Source organism: Strongylocentrotus purpuratus, unplaced genomic scaffold (assembly GCF_000002235.5).
Source record: "Strongylocentrotus purpuratus isolate Spur 01 unplaced genomic scaffold, Spur_5.0 spur5_scaffold_4, whole genome shotgun sequence".
Lineage (NCBI taxonomy): Eukaryota > Metazoa > Echinodermata > Echinoidea > Camarodonta > Strongylocentrotidae > Strongylocentrotus > Strongylocentrotus purpuratus.
Window position 1 is genome coordinate 8,373,410 of NW_022145610.1, and position 21,797 is coordinate 8,395,206.

General features: G+C 36.2%; 1 protein-coding gene across 1 annotated transcript in view; it reads left to right on the forward strand.

The window, feature by feature from the left end:
- LOC100888467 overlaps nucleotides 1-21,797 on the forward strand; it is a 68,572-nt gene that overhangs the window by 19,365 nt on the left and 27,410 nt on the right. The window contains exons 3-6 of the mRNA XM_030997842.1: nucleotides 7,601-7,676; nucleotides 8,159-8,302; nucleotides 10,122-10,786; nucleotides 11,759-11,969. Of these exons, the coding sequence (XP_030853702.1) occupies nucleotides 7,601-7,676; nucleotides 8,159-8,302; nucleotides 10,122-10,786; nucleotides 11,759-11,969 (1,096 nt within the window). The remainder of the gene's footprint in view (nucleotides 1-7,600; nucleotides 7,677-8,158; nucleotides 8,303-10,121; nucleotides 10,787-11,758; nucleotides 11,970-21,797) is intronic.

The window sequence follows — 21,797 nt, forward strand, 5'->3', positions numbered from 1 at the left end:
CACAACCATTGTGTGTAGGTAGCTGGGCTAGGCTTCTCTCAAGGCACAAAGATTTTTTGATAAAGTGTCAAATGAGGGTCTGTGCTTGCAGACTACCATTACCCCTCCTGTTTTTTTTAATAGTGTTTTAAACATTATAGTGTTCTACTTTTCTTTCCTCAAATCTTGGAATGAAAGAAAAGTACTGATTATATTACATGTAGTAACCATGAAAAATGTAGCGTTCCTAATAGAATAGATAGACTCTGCTACTCAAAATTGCCATCTATGTAATGTATTTACCGGTATAAGCTATGATTGTTGTAAAAAAAAAATCCATTACCGGTACACTTTGTTATGAAAAGCAAGATAACTAAATACAGAGAGTGAAATATTTCTCTGGAAACTAAAATTTGGCCAAATATAAGTACCTGCATTGTCAAATAGAACGTAAGAGATTAAAAAAGCAGAATTTTCATTTAATGTGCTGAAAATGCTAATTATTTGATCACATCCAGTACATTTTCCCCTCTCCTGTTTTCTCTTATTATTGTGGAATAGTACTTTTAATAAGGTTGAGAATGTATATTGTCAAGTCAAGCTTAGCAATGGATAGTGATTATTAAAAAAAAGAGCATAATCACTGGCCTAATTTGCTAATAAAGTATGATTTGTTACATGTTGTGGATGCATACATTACAACACCTATATTTTAGACCAATTCAAATTTTTCTATTACTTTTATTTAAAAAAATCATTTATCAGAGCTGTTAGTCATACCCATCATGATAGGCACCATTTTAAAGCCTTGACTTATTTTAATGAATTCTCTTAGGAAAAGATGTGACGAATAACCAAATTGTGAGCTTTTTTGTGATGCAAATTTGTTCATTGTCGCAACTAATGATCCATGCATTTGTGTAGCCTCGGTACTAGAATGCAAACTGTGCCAGTGAGAGTTTGTAAACAAATATTTCATGATTGAATGCCCAGTGTACAACATGTGGACGTTATGGAGCTAAGCAATATTAATTTAGCTTACAGTCACCGGAAGGTTGTTCCTATTGCAAAGTAAATATGGAACAGGCGCAAGTGTTTTTATTGCAGTACGAATATATGCATATAGAATTATAGTCTTTTGTGTTTTGCAGGAGACTCATGCATGAAGGTTAGTGGACAATGTGAAAAGTCTGTTTCAAGTATCCATCAGGCTAGTGGTCAATGGGGGCTAGCTCTCACCCATCTCCAAAAGAAAATGCCCCCCCCCCCCTCCTTCTCCCCATTTTCAATCTTTTGTTATACTGTTCATCATGAGATTAACTGAGTTTTCAACTACATGTATATTGCATCCCTATTTAGCATGGTCTTACATTATTTTTTCTTCAAATTAGCATGGTCTTACATTATTTTTTTCTTCAAATATGAGATCCTGACTAAATTTTTAGGGTTTGTTTGAGTGGGACTCTCATTTAAAATTTGAAATTTTGAGTGCCTGCTGTTGAAATTTGGGACCCCTTGAGCACCAGACCCTTGTTAGTGTTGCGCTCTGCCATTTTCATTATGTAATCAAATTTAATGAACAAATCTTTAAGTGCCTTGTTACAGAAAATGTCTATTCACCTGTTATGAATCATTTTATTTCAATAGTCAGAATGTGAATAGTGCTTGTCCTACCTAGCATCAATTAAGTCAAATACAATTATCCATAACAGGCACTACTTAAAGGGAAAGTCCACCCTGAAATTAAGTTAGTTTTAATAGGAGTAGAAAAATGAGAGAAACAAGTCAGTGAAAGTTTGAGCAAATTCCGATTAAAAATAAGGAAGTTAGGATTTTTGAAGTTGTGATCAATCAAACACAAATTGGCAACTCTATGACGTATCATGCGAGCTCAACTTTCATTTGCTCAGTACTAAAAAAATCTAAAATTTTCATTTTCCCTCAAGAAAATTTCAACCATACATGCACCCTAAATATAATAATTGCAAATATGTTTCTATACTCCCCCTGCAAGGAACAAATATATATTCCGTCATCAATAACGAAGAAAACATGATTTTATGGAATATTATGCACAAAGCAAATGAAGGAGAGCTCGTATAATAAGTCACAGAGTTGCCAATTTGTATTTGATTGATCACAACTTCAATAATTCATAACTTTCTTATTTTCATTCAGAATTTGCTCAAACTTTCACTCACCTGATTTTCTTATTATTCTGCCTCTATCGAAACAAACTTATTTTGGGGGTGGACTTTCCCTTTAAAGATTTATGCATTAAATTTAAGTACATTTAAGAAAATGGTCTGCCTCATTTAGGATGGCTTCTTCTGTGTTTTCCCAATAAATGAATAATTGTGAAAGCTGTCTAAACCCTAATATCATCTTCTTGGTAGATATTTATATAATATTGACTGGCCTTGAGGGAGATACCACATATATTGCCCCAACTAGACTCATATTGCCCCGAGTCAAAAACGAGGGCAATATGGGTCTTGTGAGGGCAATATATGTAGTATATCCCGAAAGTTAAGCCAGTCAATATTTTTATTGTCATCCAAATCAGACATCTAAAGCAAATGCATAAATCAACCATGACAATCTCAAAGAATTGAAACAACTTAGTCAAACCAGCACTGTGCATCCATATTTGTGCTTGTCGGGTACACTGCAAACAGTGTGCCTTTGATGTGATTATTACGTCACAATAGAGTGCGCGCAAAGTGTGCAGGTTCTCGTACGCATAATAGATGCGCAATGAAAATGTCAAAATACGGCGCGGTCAATACAAGACTATATTTTCTCGTCTCTACACGCAAAGTCTATACAAGCAGGGAGACCAAGGAAAATACAAAGAATATACCCTTCCGTTCCCACTGTTAATGAAAACTATAGGGCAATACGGTTTTGTAAATGACCAGTAATAATATATTATAATTTAGCATTATTTTTTTGTTATGTAGCAAATACCAGTTAATTTGAAATGATATACTCTCATCACATTGTTGGGTTCACATATGTTGCATCACTCTATTCTTATGGGACCAATTTATTTTCTTCCTTAACTAATTACTTATTCCTGATGAGACCATTACCTCATTCACTTATTTCCTAAATTGTTGCCCTCAGCAGCCAGTTAATTTTCCCCAATTAAAATTTTTGCTGTTTTGCTGTATACATGTATACAATATACATGTGTAGCTACAGACCATTAACTATTATGCAATTCTTCATTAATTGAAAGTATTTTGAGTGTCTTTTAGAAATCATACATTCATATAGATTTAGCATTTCTTCCGTTTCACAATAATACCCTTGATAATTTGCATTTATATTATATATTTAACATTATTGATAACAAGCCATATTTTCCATGTTTGTGTCAAATTTATTTTTATCATAATGCTTTATTCAATAGGAATTTTCTTTTTTGTGAAAGTTATTTTAAGATCAGAAAATACTTATTTAGCCACAAACCTGATGTGAATTGAACGATTGTCATGTTTTGAAAATATCAACAATATACACCAAATTTGAGAATACATGTACATTTCTGCTGAAATATGAAAAAAGAATGTCGTACATTCCAATAATGACTTGATGGAATTTATTGAACAAATTTATCTAAATTTCCATTTCTCTGTAGCACTGTCACATAGTTGTGAGTACATGTAGATAGTTTATGAGCTGTATAAAGTAGATTAAAACTATTTATTGTTTCAATGTTTTCCTTACTTTCAAGAACCATATATCCATTCCCCTGAATTTCCTGGTAGATAGTTTCCCCAAATGCCTCGATATTCTAAATATGACAAGTAACAGCTTAAAAAGGTGGCCCGATTTTTATGCCACATGTTTGTGTAGTCCCATGCACCTTTCTGTTTAAAGTGCTTGTTACTTACCAAGACTGCATGGGCCAAATTTCTTATAATTTTGATATCCCAGAACCTTGCAGTACACACCAATGGCTTGTATGCTTCATGATCAATATTTCTTATTAATTCCACACCGTTTCTTTCACAATGCAATTGCATGACCAGAACTCAACTCTATCTTTAACTGTCATAGTCAGTAAGTACCAGTTTGCCTACAACCCATTGAAATGCGGATATCTAATACATTTTGCTCTTGTTTCAATGGGATGTGGTTGAACTTGCACTTATGACGGTTTCATGAAGCGATGCCCAGGCCTGTCTGCATAAGCTTTAATTTAACAGTTTAACCAATAATTAGGAAGAACTGTTTTTGAAATGCTAAATGGACCAGTTGACCACATATTATGAAGACCGCTTAATAAATTTGAATAGACTTACTTCCTTGATCTGCTGCAGGCAAAATTCCATCCATTATCATTGTCATAATTTGTAAATGTCACTTATCATTATTTGGGGATTTTCCCTTAAAATTACAGGAATCGTGTAAGACTTGTATACCGGTAGATATCTTTTGAGAAGAAGGGGGGCAGCTTAGCTGAAAAGACAACACCATTAGTCTTTTAGGAAATCATTGATTTCTATTAAAAAAATTAATTCCTGTGTTCATGTTTAACTGTAAGTTAAAGTTGTTATTTATTTCAAAATTTCTAAAACTTGTAAAACTTGTAAGCACAATATCCTTGCTAATGTTTATTGACGAAAGTTCTTAGGGTTTTAATTTAAGAAATCAATTTGTGAAGTGTTTTCCTTTTGACTTCATGGAAGGGAAATCTCTAAATGTACAAATTCAAAAGATCAATCAATATTGATTTTACATTCAGCAAATGCATGTTATTATTGATCTTAAGAGAGAGAGAGAGAGAGAGGCAGTATTATCACTTTCCTTGTATGTTACCTTAGTATTGTATTATATGTATGTTAAGAACATCCCCTATGATCAATTAAATATTGATTTTACTTTTAACATATGGATGTAATTATCGATCTTATGAGAAAATCAGTTTTATATATTTACATCATATTTGAATGTGTTCAATGCATTTAAGGTGACAAGCCCAATTAGTCATGATTTCAAAGTAACCCCCCCCCCCCCCCCCCATTTAATACAGAGTTAATTCCCTTCTGGCTCTCAACAGAAGATAAAATCTCTTTTAGATTTGCTGGGAAAATTTTAATATTTTATTGATTTTAAAAATGTATGTGAATTGACACAGAGTATGTGCAATACTCTTGTAAGTGTAGCAATAATGAATATTAGCTGAGCCTGAAAACTCCTTCACCTCGTAAAGTGTACTCTCGCTAATCAAGCGATTCACGCAACCGTGCACTAATAACATCCCCGCAGCTGTCTTCTCCCTCGCCCCTCAATGCAAATAATTTGCATTTGAATGGCTGCCAAGAAATCAATACCCCCTTTATCTATACCCTTTCTCCCTTTTCAATACAACCTCCAAGCCTTCTTTAGAAATGGCTTTATAGCGGGTTTAAGGGGGACATGATTTAGGATAGAGAGTGGAATTTGTCTTTGTTGTGTATTGGATCAGGGGTTTTTAGGCTGTTTTCCAAGCAAAGATATAATAAGGGGGCTCTATTGAGCTCTAGTAGTATAGGAAGCAGAAAGTAAATAGTGGTGTAAAAGATGCTTGGGGTTATGTGTACAAGAGTTGAATAGAAGCGAGGGGGCTTTTAACAAATTACTGTTATCTCTATTTTATTCAGCCCTCTTGTCTTTGCAAAGCTGTCTAAAAGCTCTTGAGAAAACAAAACAATCAGCATCTACCAAACATTATGTTGTAGATGTAAGGACATATGATATGTTTGATTTCTTTGTGAAGATATATAACACTTAAACCAGGCAGTAGTACAAATTGGATTTTACAGTCTAAAATCAATACATTTAGAGTAATCAATACATTTAGAGTAAATGCATGTGATAAAGTCATTTCAAAATGCACATCCTTACCAGGCATTTCTTTTTATAAATATAAAATAGTTCCCTTTCATAAAATGAATGTAGTAATAATTACTACTGGGTTTCACAAATGAGAAACAGTTTGTTTATATTAATTATTACTTCTAGTGCATAATATACATTATGTTGAAAATATGATTACCAGTATTATAAATGGCTGTGATAAAATTTTCTTACATTAGTTATGTTTGACTTGAATGTATTTCTCTAATACTCACAATACATTAAAAAAAACTTATTATAAACACAGGTTATACGAACGAGGGGCAAATATTGTGCAAAACTATCCATGAGTATACAGTGGCACAATTTGGCTGCGTGATTTCAATAATTCAGTTGATTTCAATCATTCAGTTGGCATTACACATGCATACATGTACATGTAGCTCTACGCGATGTGTGGGCTCTCAGTGTACGCAAGCAGGTACAGTGATGGCCGGGTGAGGATCTCAATGGGAGATGAGACTAGCATCCTTGGTTACTATGGAGATGGCTTCCTTAGTTACGAAAATACCACCTGAGCTATTCGGAGTATGAATGGAATGCCAAGGTGATGCATGGTTATCACATGTTGCGGTATAAATACAACACATAGGCCTACAGAATAATAATACTTGATGAGTGTTGATTGATTTTTAGGACATTTTAGGTTTTCACATGTTTTAGTAAATGAAAAGGACATGCTAGAAATAGAATATTCTTGTAATTTAATCATATTTAATGCATAGGCCTAAAGTCTGTTATTTCATTCACCTGTTACAAATAATTATATTTCAGTAGTCAGAATACGAATAACAGACATTAACTGTTGCTAGGTAGGATAAACATTATGGTTTGTTCTACCTAGCAACAAGTAATGTATGCAATTTGCATTCTGACTATTTAAATTCTATAATTTGTAACAAGGCACTTAATATAGATTTGTGCATTAAATTTGATAGCATTATGATGCTATCAAATTTAATGCACAAATCTATATATTATTATACCGGTATAACATGATATCGGAGTGTGATCTTCAAAGGTAGCTAATAAGGCAAATATAAAGCGAACACAAGTAAGAGGTCTGTTTGTTTTTTAATTTAATTAAAATAAGCTTTAAATTTGAGATCGAAGAAAATGTAAATAGTGGACTTAATTCCATGACAATTCTGGATGTGATTTGTGTGTAAATATTGACAGGTCCTCAATGGCCAAATTGATTGGGATGTGAGTATTGGGTATGAGTGAGTGCTCATGAAGTGCCGCACTTCAGCAAAATTGCATCAATTAATCAACACTTCTGCTTTTGACAGACAGGGCTATGGTCATTCCTGCACCTTAATCATTTCATCACCTTTTTTTCATTGAAAATTATGATTCTAGTGATTCCTTTGAAAAATAATTAGTTTATATGAGTCATATTTGAAGAAGCATATTAGTTGCAGATATAGGTATTTGTGCCTTTTGTTCCAAAGATAAGTTTTTGTTCATGTGACTTTTTAAACATGTAATTAAAATAGATACAGCAGGAATTTTCATAGACACTTTAATTTTTTTAACGAGAAATCTTCATAAAAAATTCTCAGCTTTTACAGCTTTCTGATGTGAAGTAGCTAAATGCTCCAGTATATAAATTTTGTTGTGTGGCTTTGATACTGATTCATGTTTCTGTCTGACAATTCAGTTAATATGTCTTTAAAATATCTTCTTTTACTTTTTGGTTATCTTTCAGGCTACCATACAGCAGATAGTGATACAGATTCAAGTTATAGTCGACATGATGGTACAAATGGCGATTCACACAGCAGGTGAGTTTAGTCACTTTTACAAAATGAAATATTGATGATGCAGGGCAAAAACAACATTGATCATATTAACATGATTTGGTGTAAACAAGAAAATTACATAAATGTCCTTCATATACCATAATGAGAAGATGTAATGTTTTTTATAAAGATAAGGTTAGGTTTGGTACCTTCATCAAAATAATTTGGTATATACGTGTATGCTTTAGAAAATGTGTCTAAGCCTTTGAATATAATGTACAATATATTATCTAGATATTACAATATTTCACCATTGGTGATATTTTAAATTGTTATTATATTAATCATGATGTGTTAAACCTTTCAAGGTTCTCATTGAAGTAAATTTAGTCCAAGGAAAAGTAATTACAGGTATAGTAAATCAAATATATATAAATGATCTAAATTATCTTTATGCCTACCCAAAATCAAACAATCATTAAGAAAGTGACAAATTACCAAGCTACATTTCTCATTCCTTGCAGATACAATTCTAAGAGACCGCTCCCTTCTTCCTTCCGGCTCCTGTCCAAGGGTAACAGAGATGGCCCCATGAGGACCACGCCCAAGGGGCCCAGTGGCCCCCTGAAAGCTGACCATAGCATACAACCGTTTACTAAGGAGAAAAGGTATGTATAGTGATTTGCAGTACCGGTAGCTGCTATTGAGGGGACCTGGCTTCATGATTGGGGATGGGGGGGGGGGGGGGGTGTCGCCCATTGATTTATTAGGTGGATGAGATGTGACCTTAACCTGAAGTAATGGCTCCCCCCCCCCCCCCTTGTCATACATGTATCAAGACCCCAAATAGCCCGGCCTTTTTAGGATTAAGTATCTGTGTTGTACACTAAACTGTTCTACACATTTGTTTAATTCATTTTCTCTGTCACTTTTCGATTGTTTTCTGGTTTCTCTCTTCATCTCCTTTATTCTTGCATTGGTCCATTGACAGACATGCATTTTTCATCATTATTGTGTGCATCTCTCTCTCTCTCCCAACCTTTGTATTTAAATTACTTTTCTTATTTCTCCTATTCTTTTACCTCAAGTACCTTTTCTCGCACTTTGTTCTCTTCTCTCTCTCTCTCTCTCTCTCTCTCTCTCTATTTCATTTTTCCTGTCTTTTTGTCATTTCTTCCCCCTTTCCTCTCTAGTGCTTTCTTTCTTGCACTTCATTTCTTCTCTCTGTAATTTCCCTTTGTTTTTGCCTCTCTAATCTCTTTCTCCTTTTTTTTCTTTCCTTGTCTTTGGAATATCTCTCTTTATTGCTTTTTTGACAAAGAGTGGTATTTATAACCTTTTTTTTTGTACTTGATATTTAATTCTGCCAAGTCATGAATGCCCATGCAGTGCACAGCAGAAATACACCAATTTGGATATTTTTAGAATTGATATTGTCCATTCCTCTAGATAGAAAGATAGATATTATCTTTTGCAAGACGAGAAATAAATTTATTTGAAGAATTATTTTTTACTTTAACTACACTCTTTGTCTGAAGTCCATTTGCTGAAATTGAATAATTTGAAGCTCAAAATATCCCTCTTAATGTGCAGATGCTTTGTCAGATTTTATATTTCTGGAACAATGGATAAAAACCGCAACTTTTTGTTGTTGAGAGCTTAAACTTGAAATGCACATGGCTTATATTGAGAAAGAAAATAATGCTTGTGGAATTGATTTCATTACATTGAAAATTGATATGATATATTATATTTGAATTACACAGAAAACACAAGGCTGATTATTTAGTAACAGTAGAGCTACTTTTTAAATTGAATTAGAGAAATCCTCTGCTCTGCCGCGATCCATTAAAGCATGACATAAAAGTAACCATGTATACTATTTTGACATTCTATTTTGTGGCTGCAAAATGGTATTAAACTGAAAATATTTCTCATTTTTCCATATTTGTTCATGCAATGAGGAATTTTGCGACAGATTTTTTATGTTGCAGAAAGGATAGGTCCTCTGTGGCTGCCAAATTGAATAAAGCTGACAATATTTTTCATTTTTCCATATTTCTTCATTGCAATGAGGAATTTTGTGACAGACTTTCAGTTATGTTGCAGAAAGGATATGTCTTTTGTTTCAAGTTGTCATACATATATTTCATTAATCGCGGTAGAGGTTTACGGTACACCATGTGTAAAGTCCTAGAAGGACTAAGGAAAGTGACTGATGAGTCTTCTACTCAAACCTCTCATCCTATCTACAACTTTCTGGTTTACAGTCCTTTTCAGGACTATACTCACTTCCGAAAGATACTCTTCCTTCCAACCTCCACTTTCTCGCCTTTCTATTTTGACTTCTATTTTCTATCCACTTTCCTTAGTCCTTCTAGGACTTTACACATGGTGTACCGTAAACGTCTACCGCGATTATTCATACCACCATGCAAACCTTCAAACATCATCATATATTTCATTGTTTTGTTCTACCATAAAAAGGTCACCAGACGAGGGCTCTCCACGTGACATGTGGGCCGAGCAAGGTGCGAGGCCTAAGCACCACTCATCGACAGACTCTTTAGAAACAGAACAAGTCACACATATAGTATTCCAGGATACCCCCATTAGAAATGACTTTGACGAAAAGAACCCTGCCTCCTCCTCCTCGCGGCCCACCACGCCTTCAGCATTACGCAAATCATCGCGACCTGCATCTCCGTCCAGGTCGGTGAGGTTCGACGACGATACCGACGGGTCGTACGACAGCGATAGGCGAGAGCGGAAAGCGCAGTCTTCGAGGAGAAGCGAATCTCCAGCGGGCAGGCAACACTCCAACGGTCACGACTCTAGACAACAGAACAGAACTTCGAATGGCCGTGATATGCCCATGTACGCCACTGTTGATAAATCAAGGAAATCTAGGACACCCTCTCGGCAAGATGACGAGCGAATGTCGAGGCATGACAATTGGACAAACGGAGTCGAAAAGGACGATCCGTATAGTCGTATCAACGATGATAGTTATGTCAGCCAAAATGGCCGGAGTAGGACAGAATCAGATTATGAGGAAGTGACGTTCAGGCCGCGATCAGAAATTGTTACCTCCAGGTCACATGACTCCAAGCAAGGGTCAGGTGATCCGAGAAAGCGGAGCTCAAGTAAAGGTTTGTTTTTGATGATGATTTTCCTGTTCATAAGCAAAACGTTCTGAAAAAACGGATCACTCAGTAATACTAGGCATACATTTAGTACTAGGGGTCGATTTGTCATCAAACATTTTTTGTAATTTATTTTTGAAGAACAATCGATGAAGTTTGAGTGGGACCATCAAGCTACTTAAACAAGGGCAGACTTTTATATCCAATCCGCCTGTGTTCAATACTCTCAATAAGGTGCATGGTTGAATAAATCTTTATGCCTGTGACCAGGGTAAATTTAGTTGTAAGTGGTTCATCAAAATAAATCTTTCTACCCCAAAATTGTTCCAGTATTCAACTACAGATTCTGAGGAAGATTGGATTATGTTAGGATTTTTAGATGTAGTAAAATGCATTTATCATCTTTATTTGATTTATAAGATTTAAAAATAAAGTTAAAAAGAGTTATCAGAGCTCAGTTGGTGTGGATACCAGAGAAATTTGAAACTTCCTTAGCATTCCTTGAAAAAAGTGTACAGTAACCCTACATCTTCAAGTTTTCATGGAAATATTTATTGGTACATACACTACTAACCAACCTTAAAGTGACTCAGTAACTTTGCTTCAGATTCTGAAACAAAACCCTGGATTTAGCTCATGCTGCAATCATAATTATGAACTTTTAGGTCAGTCAGTAATCCCATCACTTTTACAAGCCGATCACCTGTCTGATTATCAAGATATTTATGATTTGAAATCAAAATTTTGAAATTCAGTTTTTATAACAATATAGTCTATTGGGGAAAATGAGTATGGTAAGACCGGTCTCTCAAAGATTTAAACTATTTTGAAGCGCAATTTTTTTAGGGCTTCAATATTACACCATATCACAGACACTGATAACACATAGGGCCATGCATCTCAGATTTAACATTGTTAAATGATGCCTTGAAAATGTGATTCAGGATCGTTTACCAAATCTTTTCACCAACTTCACAGAATCCAGATCATCAAGACCTTCCACTCCTAGCTACAGCAATCCTTCCTATGCAGCCATCGACAAGCAGCCTTCCCGATCACAATCCATGGCCAGTAGAGGGCGCTCTCACTCCAAAGAAAGCCTGTCATATGGCAACCCGTGTGTCACTGACACAGACGATACCATCGAGCATCTGGGCTCAAGTCGACTGGATCACTCCTCATTTCAAAGGTAAGTTGAGGAAGACAGGATGATTTTTTTTTGGGGGGGGGGGGATTATGTAAGTTCAGTTTGATCATAAAGTTGAAAGGAACTAATCATTGAAAGACAAATGGTAAGCAATTGAAAAAATTAAGTCTTTTAATTTTTTTAAGGTTGTATAGAATTTTAAAGGGAAGTCTAAGTTCCGAGAGAGGTGGAAAATGATTTGTTTAGGATCCTCATTATAGGTTAGTTTTGGAAAAAATTATCTTTTTTAATGTCTACATTTGCTACATTTGCCACACTCGACCCAAGTGAAATAAATGGGCTCCAGTAGGAATTAATTCCTGTAGGCTTCAGCGCCTTCAATAGGGCAGCTAGGCTGAGCGAGGGTGATGATCCAAAGCTCTTTGGAAGCATGCGTGAAGAGAACATCATCTTTTTCAATGTCCCCTGTAAAGGATTGCACTTCAGATGCCCTCATATGCACATTGTGATGTGAAAGTTTTAACTGAGAGTTGCTTTCTATGTGCCCACATATAATGGAAGTGCTTCTACTTGTCAACTTACAAGACATTTATTGCCCATAGTTAGAGTGCAAAATTGGTATCTTAATTTGAATGCTGTTTTACAATCCATGAAAGTAATAAATAAAGCTGATGTTCTGAATACCAGTATTGAGCCCCCACCATACAGAGCAAGATGAGTTCTTGGCAATTGTTCCCCTTTAGAGGTGTCGTGGTCTAGTAGATAAGTCACCAGACTGCAGATCGCAAGGTATAGGTTCATATCCCTGCCACAGCACTAACAAGTTTCCCTTTGTAAGACACTAATCTGCATTTGCCACACTCGACCCAGGTGAAGTTAATGGGCACCGGTAGGAATTTATTTTAGTGCCTTCATTAGGGCAGCTAGGCTGGGCGAAAGCAATAATCCAAACCTCTCTGGAATCATGTGTGAAGACATGTGACGTACAAGAACAGAGTACTATCATTAATATTAATGATAGATCACCTTGTAAATATGATCATGTCAAACCGGAACCACTTTGCGTATGCCCCTGTGGAATCTATTGTAACTTTCTTGAACTCAAAGGTGTAATGGGAGTGTATTGAACTTCAGTGGAGAGGAAACGGTGTATTATCCCCTGACAAATGTCTTAATTAATATATTTCCTCATGGGGTGGCATCACGTATTGTACTAATCACCCCGCTACGACGCGATTACAGAAGAAAGCGCTTGATGCAGACAGGAAGTAAAGGAAAGATGCGTTGAAATAAAAAGAAGATTTGTACCCAAAATACTGAGAGTTCAGATATTTTCATGTTTCTATTAATATCTTGATGAGTAAATGTTTTGGTTGCTATCTGTAATTAGCATTTACCATCGGTAATTAACACATCCAAGGCCTCTAATCCTAAGTGTCACTCTGATATCATGCGGCTTTCAGATCATATTCAGTTTTATTTATAAGCAGCAATTTCAACTGAAAGTGAAAGTGAGTTTTTTTAAAGCCCCACTGAACTAATAGCAGACAATGCCTAATCAGTGACCATTGGTCCCCCATATTCCCCTTTTTCTTATGTTAATTGAGAGCTGATTTGATGAGATAACAACCTGTCAGTGACCCTGCAGGGAGGTCTAATCCTTCCTGGCTAAACTAGTGCAGATGGGCATTAAAAGCCACTAAATTGAATAATGGTAAAGATTTATGCAGAAATTGATTTGAATTTTTTGAGGATTTAAGAACTTTGGGAAATATAACTACCGGTAGTTAGTTCCACAGTTCTCTCACAATACTGAAATCTTTATAAAAAAAAACAATTTTAAACAATTTTGTATTCTTAATTTTTTATGTGAACATGTGGAAAAGTGACAATTAATCTATCCTTGCCGTTGAATTTCTGAAGGTCTCCCTCTTGTGTTGATTATATGTACCTTGCCATAGTATTAAATGTCTGGGAATTCCCCTTGTATATTCATGTTAGCACTTTATAATCAAAATGACCGAAGGGGTGTGAAATCTTTAAATCCATTGTCACCATATTAATTATATGGTTGACAGAATTAGATGAGTATATACTTAGGGTGGTATTACAGTAAAGCCCGCCTGTACTAGTTTGGTCAGGGGGGTTTAGACCTCCCTGCAAGGTCATTGACAAATGGTTATCTCATCAAATCAGCTCTCAATTAACATAAGAAAAAGCGGATCATGGGGGACCAACAGGCACTGATTAGGCATTGTTTGCTATATAGAGGGCGCAAGTAGCTATAAATAGTGCAGTGGGGCTTTAAGTATTTTAAATACTCCATACCATCCCAGGTGTATTCTCCTGCAAATGTCTTTTCAATACATAAAGGTCGGTATCTCTATTTTCTGATCAATAACCCCATATTCAGACCTGCCAACTGGTACGATTTAGTCGTATTTAGTACGATTTTTAGAAGCAAATACGACAGTACGATTTTCCTTAATAAAATATGATTTCCAAAAAAACAACAAAAAAAAACACATAATATTTTGTGTGTGCATCCGCCATTTTCAATGGCAAAATGTCCATTCTGTCCTGTAAAGTATCCTACAAGCATCTCACATCGGCAATTTGGGGATGTTCATTGGTTCATTGAACACACCAGTCATGACGAAATCATGCATATTCAACCAATGATCAATAAAAAAAATTCTTCCTGTAGGTAGAAACTGTAAGAGGCATTGATACGTAACATTCCGTGTTTATTTTCAAGAATACAACTTTTGTCAGTAAAATACAACTTTTGGGACTAAAGAATACAGTTTTTTAACTCCAGAGGTTGGCAGGTCTGCATATTCATGTCCATATCATTGTGCAGTGAACAAAGAGGTATATACTGTATACTCATATTGAGCTCAACTGTTAAGAGACATCCATCAAGACATAAATTTAATGCAATTTTATTTTCTAATAATCAAAATAGTTTAGTAGACACATGTATTCTGTTTTGTCTCAAAATCAAGTTTTCATTGACAGTATTTTTCAGTTAGAGGAAGTTAGGAAGAAAGCATACATGTAGCAGAACAATATATAACAAAAGAAGCAAATTATTTATCAGAAATAGATGTTGAAGATTATTAGACAAGGCTTGTCAAATTTGAAATCAGATAGTTCCCATGTCATCCTTGAATAGAATCATAGAAATTTGCAATTCATGGTAGAATATTTAGGACATTTAGGACAATGAAATCAATATCTCTTTCTCTATCGCCTCAAAGATTGACGTCAATGATGAGAACTTCCTTTGTCATTACCTTCAACAGTATCTCCTATCAAAGGCTCAAAGCCAAAAGGGCAATAGCACTATGCTAAAGTATATTAGATAACGTCTTTCTGGCTCTTAACATATGTTTCATGTTCATTTGAGTGAGAGGAAGAAAGGTAGCCGCGATTGGGAAACGTGCCAATGCTGATCCTAAAAATGGAACTTTTCAAAGTGGTTTGGCACTCCCGTTGCATTTGAGTACAGATGTTTTGTGTGTTGGGTCTATGTTTAATATAGAGAATGCAATGATGTATTTTTCCCTTTTGTATGGGTTTTATTTTTCAGTGTGTATAACAGTGTTTATAGTTTCATTATGAATTGTAGAAAAAAATCAAAGGTATATAATGTATGTAAAATAGCTTGGAAACATCCCCTCAAGAGCTATGTTTCTACTGATCCCCTTTCACCTCCTCTTCCTCCTCCTCTTCTTCTTCTTATTTTTCTTCTTCTTTTGTTTCTTCTTCTTCTGCTTTTTTTCTTCTTCTTTTTCTTCTTCTTGTTCTTCTTCTCTTTCATCTTTCATTCTTCTTCTTCTGGTTCTTCTTCTTTAAATTCTTCTTTTTTAAATTTGTAACTTATGATAAATGAATAGTATAAAAAAACAAAATCATATTTTACTGATACAAAATGTTCTAATGTTTAACTTATTAGATAAATTGTGACTCAAAAATCTAAATCACTGGTATAATATGTTCCAACTGCCACATTTCTTTGGCATACAATCACAGCAGAGTGCATTTCAGGCACTGAAGTACATGAAGGTTGTGTACATTCATATTTTGTGCAGGGGCACTTTGCATGAGCCTGGTTGCCCTTGACAATATCTGTCAGTTATTCCATTTGGGGCTCATTGTATGCTCAAAACCCCACCATCCCTGACAATACTTGCATTGTCTGTGGTCATGTGAGACCACCGAAACACTCGCATCGCATTCAAGAATATGTTTCTGAAGTATCCTCGATGCTGTTCGGCAGAACTCCACATGGTCTAAAAATGGAGCAAGCTCTATTTTTATCACGATAAGATAAAGTCTTAGCTGACTTAACAATCACACCAACATGACGATCCATGATCAAATGCCTAGCTGCCCTACGTCTATATTTAATAATTAGGTTCACACGGCAGCCCGTAAACTTAAAGATTACATGTACACTGTAGGTTGTGGTTTTAAACTTTGATGTTCTCTTGTAGTTACAAATCTTGCAGATGCATGTGTGTTTATGAAGCTTTAAGTTAATTTGAAGTTATAAATCATGAGTGATTTTATGCTCCGAGCCGTGAGGGGGCCTCACCTTTAGTTGTGTGCCGTGCAGACATTTTAACCGTCGAGGTTATGCTTGCTTGTACTTGAATTTGAATGCTTACCCGGCTTCTGGTAAAAAAAAAAACCTTGAATACTTGTACGGTCCCATGTGAACCCTCCACATTGTGGATATTTATTTATAATTTCAATGTTTTGCAATCGTAAAGTTTAAAACTATGTTGGTGCTATGTGAACATAGCTAGTGTAAGTCAGTTGAGAGCAAGGGATTGGATCTAACCTTAAAGTATAGTTAGGGGACGTTACGGATTTACAAGATTACCCAAAACTGCAATCCCCGCCTCAATGGTGTTATAGTCACGTTTGGTCTTTGATAAGAGTTTTGTCTGATTTATTCAAGTCCTTTCCATTATGAAGTATGGCGCAGCTGTAAGCTCTCGTTTGCTCTTTATTGAGCAAGCTAGGAAGTTAATTCTAGTTGGGACAGTTGTTGAAAGTCAAACTATTTCCGTTGGTCATTTTAAGAGTTTTGTATGACGTATCAAAGGTTTTTCTTAGTGGAGATTTAAGTCACAGCTGTGTCGTGTCTTTTGTTTTATCTGAGTGGGCTCATCGTAAATTTGCGTGGAACAATTGTTAAACAATAGAGGGTAGATATATACGCACCCTTCCCTCGCCTCCTCATTTTGTATGCATCTGCAATATACCTTGAAGGGTATGTCAAGGTGAAGAGGAAAACAACCTTCATGTAACTTTTCTAGCAGTCGTAAGAAACTTTGGGATCTTAAGGATCGGGAGAGGTTTCAATGCCATAATTGAGTCATCTTTTTTCATTAGCTATGATCAGACTATCATTCATTTCCTTAGATACAAAACCACAACTCCTCAACGCCATTGTGAAATCCTTTCCTTACATGTCGGCACTTCTAACAAGGTCTTATTAATACGAGACATACCCTTTGCCGGAGTTGTCGGAGTTGACAACGTGGACCAGCGAAAAATAAAGGAAAGGAGGTCATTAATCAGACAAACAAGAACTTTCACCTAAACTAGAAAGCATTCAAATGTTACCAGCCCCGGAAACTGGAATACATTTGCTTGAAGCTTGCAGCGACAGGATATATCACCGCCGACATCTTGGTTCATCCTTGTGCCTTAACTACATGAGCCAGCTGATTCCGCGTTGCCAACCTTGGTCTGATCAGGAGCATTTGATCCTCTTGTTGCTTTCAGCGCCAGTCGCTTCTTTCCTGTCACAACTTATATCGATGAGTAACCATATTTTCACTCCGCTCATCACTGCATCTGAAAATATCTCATTTGAACCTGCTCCTAACCAGTCGCATAACAAATCAGTACTGTGGAATACCCAAGCGATTCTGTAGAGAAAATACTTTTGTTCTTTACTCGGCCAATAGTGTCATCAACTTCTTCTTCTTATATGGATGATGATTTAATTTTACTTCTCGCTTTGCTTTTTTGGAATTGATTGATCAATGGTGCTGTTTATTAAGTCAAACTCGAACTCGAAAATGTCAACCCACCCGCCCCTTGTGAGGCGCATATACTTGCACCGGTGTTTTACGCCAGTGCAGACGTTTTCTCCCTACCCAGGAGGGCTTCGCCGTAGCAGCACACTGGGAGTGGCTTATCGTAGCTGTAGACGAAGGAGGTAGGGGCATCATTTATCCTGGAATGCCTTTTCACTCTGTTTTTTGTGACTGCTACGTGTACATTGGTATATGTGTTTTATTTCCAAAGCCGCCTGCAGTTTCACGTTATCATATTATTGTCCTTGTTACTTGTAAAATAACCATGGATGAAATATCTATTATAGTTGTATACTGTCAGATATAAAGGGGTACAATAGGCACATGCCCCCCCCCCCCCTCATTGTGTTAACATTGCTTTGATTTTTCCTTTCTACTTCTACTTCTATGGTAATACTCATCAACGCCTGTTCAGCATCTAGATATGATTTTTTTCTTTAATAGAATCTTAAAAAGTTCAAATGTAGTAACAATCTTTATGGCTGAAACAAGTTAAATTTAATGTACCATAGTTGTTTTATTTCATTGGTAAAAGCGATTCACCAAATGCTATTGTATTGTAATTACATTTAGGATTAGAAATTCTTAAAACATCCATGCTGTATTCAACAAGTGATTTTTGGTAATTAATAGCTTTGTGAAATAATTGGCCTGTTTCCTCAAGGTTGTAGTAAGTGGCCTGGAGAAGAATGCTTGTTGCCAGACATTTTAATTGTCTCCGATTTGTTTTGAGAGAAAGTTTTGTGGATCCTCCGTAGTTCATTTGTCCCACTTTGACGATGGTCAATTCATAGCTGACCGGTAGAAAGCTTATTCATGGAAGGATTTCAAAATGGCATGTTGAAATGTTTGGTTGGATTTGAGATATAAGGTGTTTGGCTCCCTCTACATCTAATTGTATGTCAAGCACACCTGTGATCCCTCTTCTCCCTCTTCTCATTCCCCCTACCAAAATAAAAAAATCCTTTTTCCTTTTGTCTCTGTCAGACTTTTTTCTATCATGCTCTCTCTCTCTCTCTTTCTCTCTCTCTCTCTTTCTCTCTCTCCTCTTTCTCTCTCTCCCTCTTTCTCTCTATCTTCATCTCTATCTGTTTTTGTTTTGGTGTCTCTCCCCCCCCCCCTCCCCGCTTTCTCAGCTTTTTTATATCTGGTTCCACTCTTTTTCTCGTCCTCTCCAATGTCCTCTGTCTTTCTCTCTATCTTTCACTCTAGCTAAAATTATGTGTGTGTTATCTGAGCCCCTCCCCTTACCCCCCCCCCCCCATTTTCATCTCTCTCTCTCTCTCTCTCTCTCTCTCACTCTCTCTCTCTCTCTCCTCTCTCTCTCTCTCTCTCCCTCCCTCCCTCCCTCCCTCCCTCCCCTCCCCTCCCTCCTTCCTAGTTCTCTCTCCCTCTTCTCTCTCTCTCCACCTTCTCTCTTCTCTCTCTCCTTCCCCTGTCCCCCCCCCCCCCCCCCCCCCCACTCTTGCCCTTCCGTATATAGATGTAATCAGTATTTCCTTCCCTCTCCTACTGGCAAGACTAGAGAGAGATTATGTATTCTTAATCACCTCTCAGTTCATGTGATGGTCATGCTCATACATGTTTAGCATGTGCTCTTAATTGCCTAGAAAATATCTTAACCAGTATACAAACGTAATAGATTCTAATTGGCATATTTGGCACATTCCACTTGAATTTTTTTCAATAAAATTTCATCTCATTTAAATTATTATTTGAGAAGAATTCATGCTTGAAGGGCGAATGACTTATGAGAACTTTGTATTCATAGCTCCATCACACTTTTTTTGTATCCAAAGGCTCCTAACCACTTATTTTATCTAAAAAAATATTGCCTTCTGAATGATTCAAACCCTCGTCACTTTTGTTTGTTTCCAACGGCTCGTAGCCACATTTTTATCTAAAAATAGCCATCTGATGTATGAATCCCAACTTCTATGAATTTTTTCTTGTATTTATAATTGTTTTCTGTAAAATCATCTTGACCTTGGATCAGCTTGCTATCTTCTTTATGTTATTAGTAATATCATGGTTGGTAATTAATTCTCCATCTTCCACTCTTAAAAGCTATTTTAGGTGAGCTTAATTTGCAGCATACCTCTACTTTACTTATTTTCTCTTTAACTTATTGATGAAGACTTTCTTGATGAAGTCATGATTTGAAGGTGAATTTGATGATAAGAGTGTCGGTGGTGATCGTAATGATGATGATAATCATGGTGTTTAGATTGTACCTGATGTTTAATTTGAGAGAGAGCTGGACAGAGTATGAGAGAGACAGAGAGAGAGAAAGGGAGAGAGAGATTCATCTAACAAATCAAATGGATCACTTCTCAAGAACATCCCTTTGCCCTTGGTCAAATTAGTTCATCCCCAAATCAAATCCCCTGATCCAATTCAATAACTCTCAATGCCAATATCTATTCATAGTGAATAATTAACTGACTTTACATGACAGTGCATCTCAAAGTTGAATGCACAGTGGGGGTTAAGGATGCTTTTAATTTTACTCCCCCAAACACACCCATCGAAAAATGAAACTTCACGATGAAAGAATCGCTAATTGTAACAAATAACCTGCCACAAAGCCTTGCTATCCGATTTCCTAATGTTACCATGCCTGACACATTAACTCCTCACAGCCAGGAGTCATTTGGGGTACTTAAAAGATGGGTGTAGTCAAATTGGGAGGGTTCGGAGAGTAATAAAGAAAATAGGGGCACCTTTTAACCATCCTGCACAAAGTTGGCCTGACATACTCCCAAGCAAGTTAAGAAGGTTAGAGTGGAATATCATTTCCAACAGAATGTAGTTTTGTGAAGTACTCCGGGTTGATTAACAATTGCTCGCCACATCAAATCTTTCAGTACCTGTACGCTAATTTCTTAAGAGAGAAATATTGTAGATTTCTCTGGATACTTATGGAACATTTGGACTACTCAGTATACAATTCATTCTGTATGGAGCTCATTAGGGCATTTATATCGTGCTACACCTTCAGGTAAAATGTCAGGTTGTTTTTTCATTTCCATGATCTTGAGAAACTGTGCACTTGGTAAAAGTGAGCAAATGTGACAGCTATTTAATTTTTTTAATACAAATACTGTGACTTTACATCTGTAATCTGTATGCTGAAAACACCCAAAACTCACTGCAGTTTTTTTTTAGTGAGTTTTTATTCTCTAATTGTTTGCCCTTTTCTGTTTGTAGGCAACTAGATATTCCACGCATTCCAGTAATACATAAACCTTATATTTTCCTGTTATCACACCTTAAAATTGTGTAAACTAAGAACAATTAATTAATAACATTTATCTAAAGGAATCGTATCTTTCTTCATTTGCCCAGGAGGAGGAGGGGATGGAAAGAGATTGTGTGAGAGACAGTTTATGGGGAGACTTGTCTACATGTATGCCAAGGAGTTGCTAGGTTGCATAATGTTTTATGTACAAGTAGATATAGTTTTAATTCTAAACAAAGACAGATTGTACAAAAACAAAAGAGAGGGAGAGAGGGGCAAGAGAGAGAGAGAGAGAGAGAAAAGAGTATAAAAGAGAGCGAGAAAAAATAAAGGGGAGAAAGAAAAATGAGAGGGGCCAAGTTGAAAGGCTTCATTGTCAGCAAGGATATGACTCACGCCAGGTAAGGGGATCGTTACGCAAGACAGGTTTAATTATCCGCTTAGCTTCCAAACGCTCACCGTACCTTGAAGCAGGGTGTCATAATTACTAATTACAAGAAACTCTAT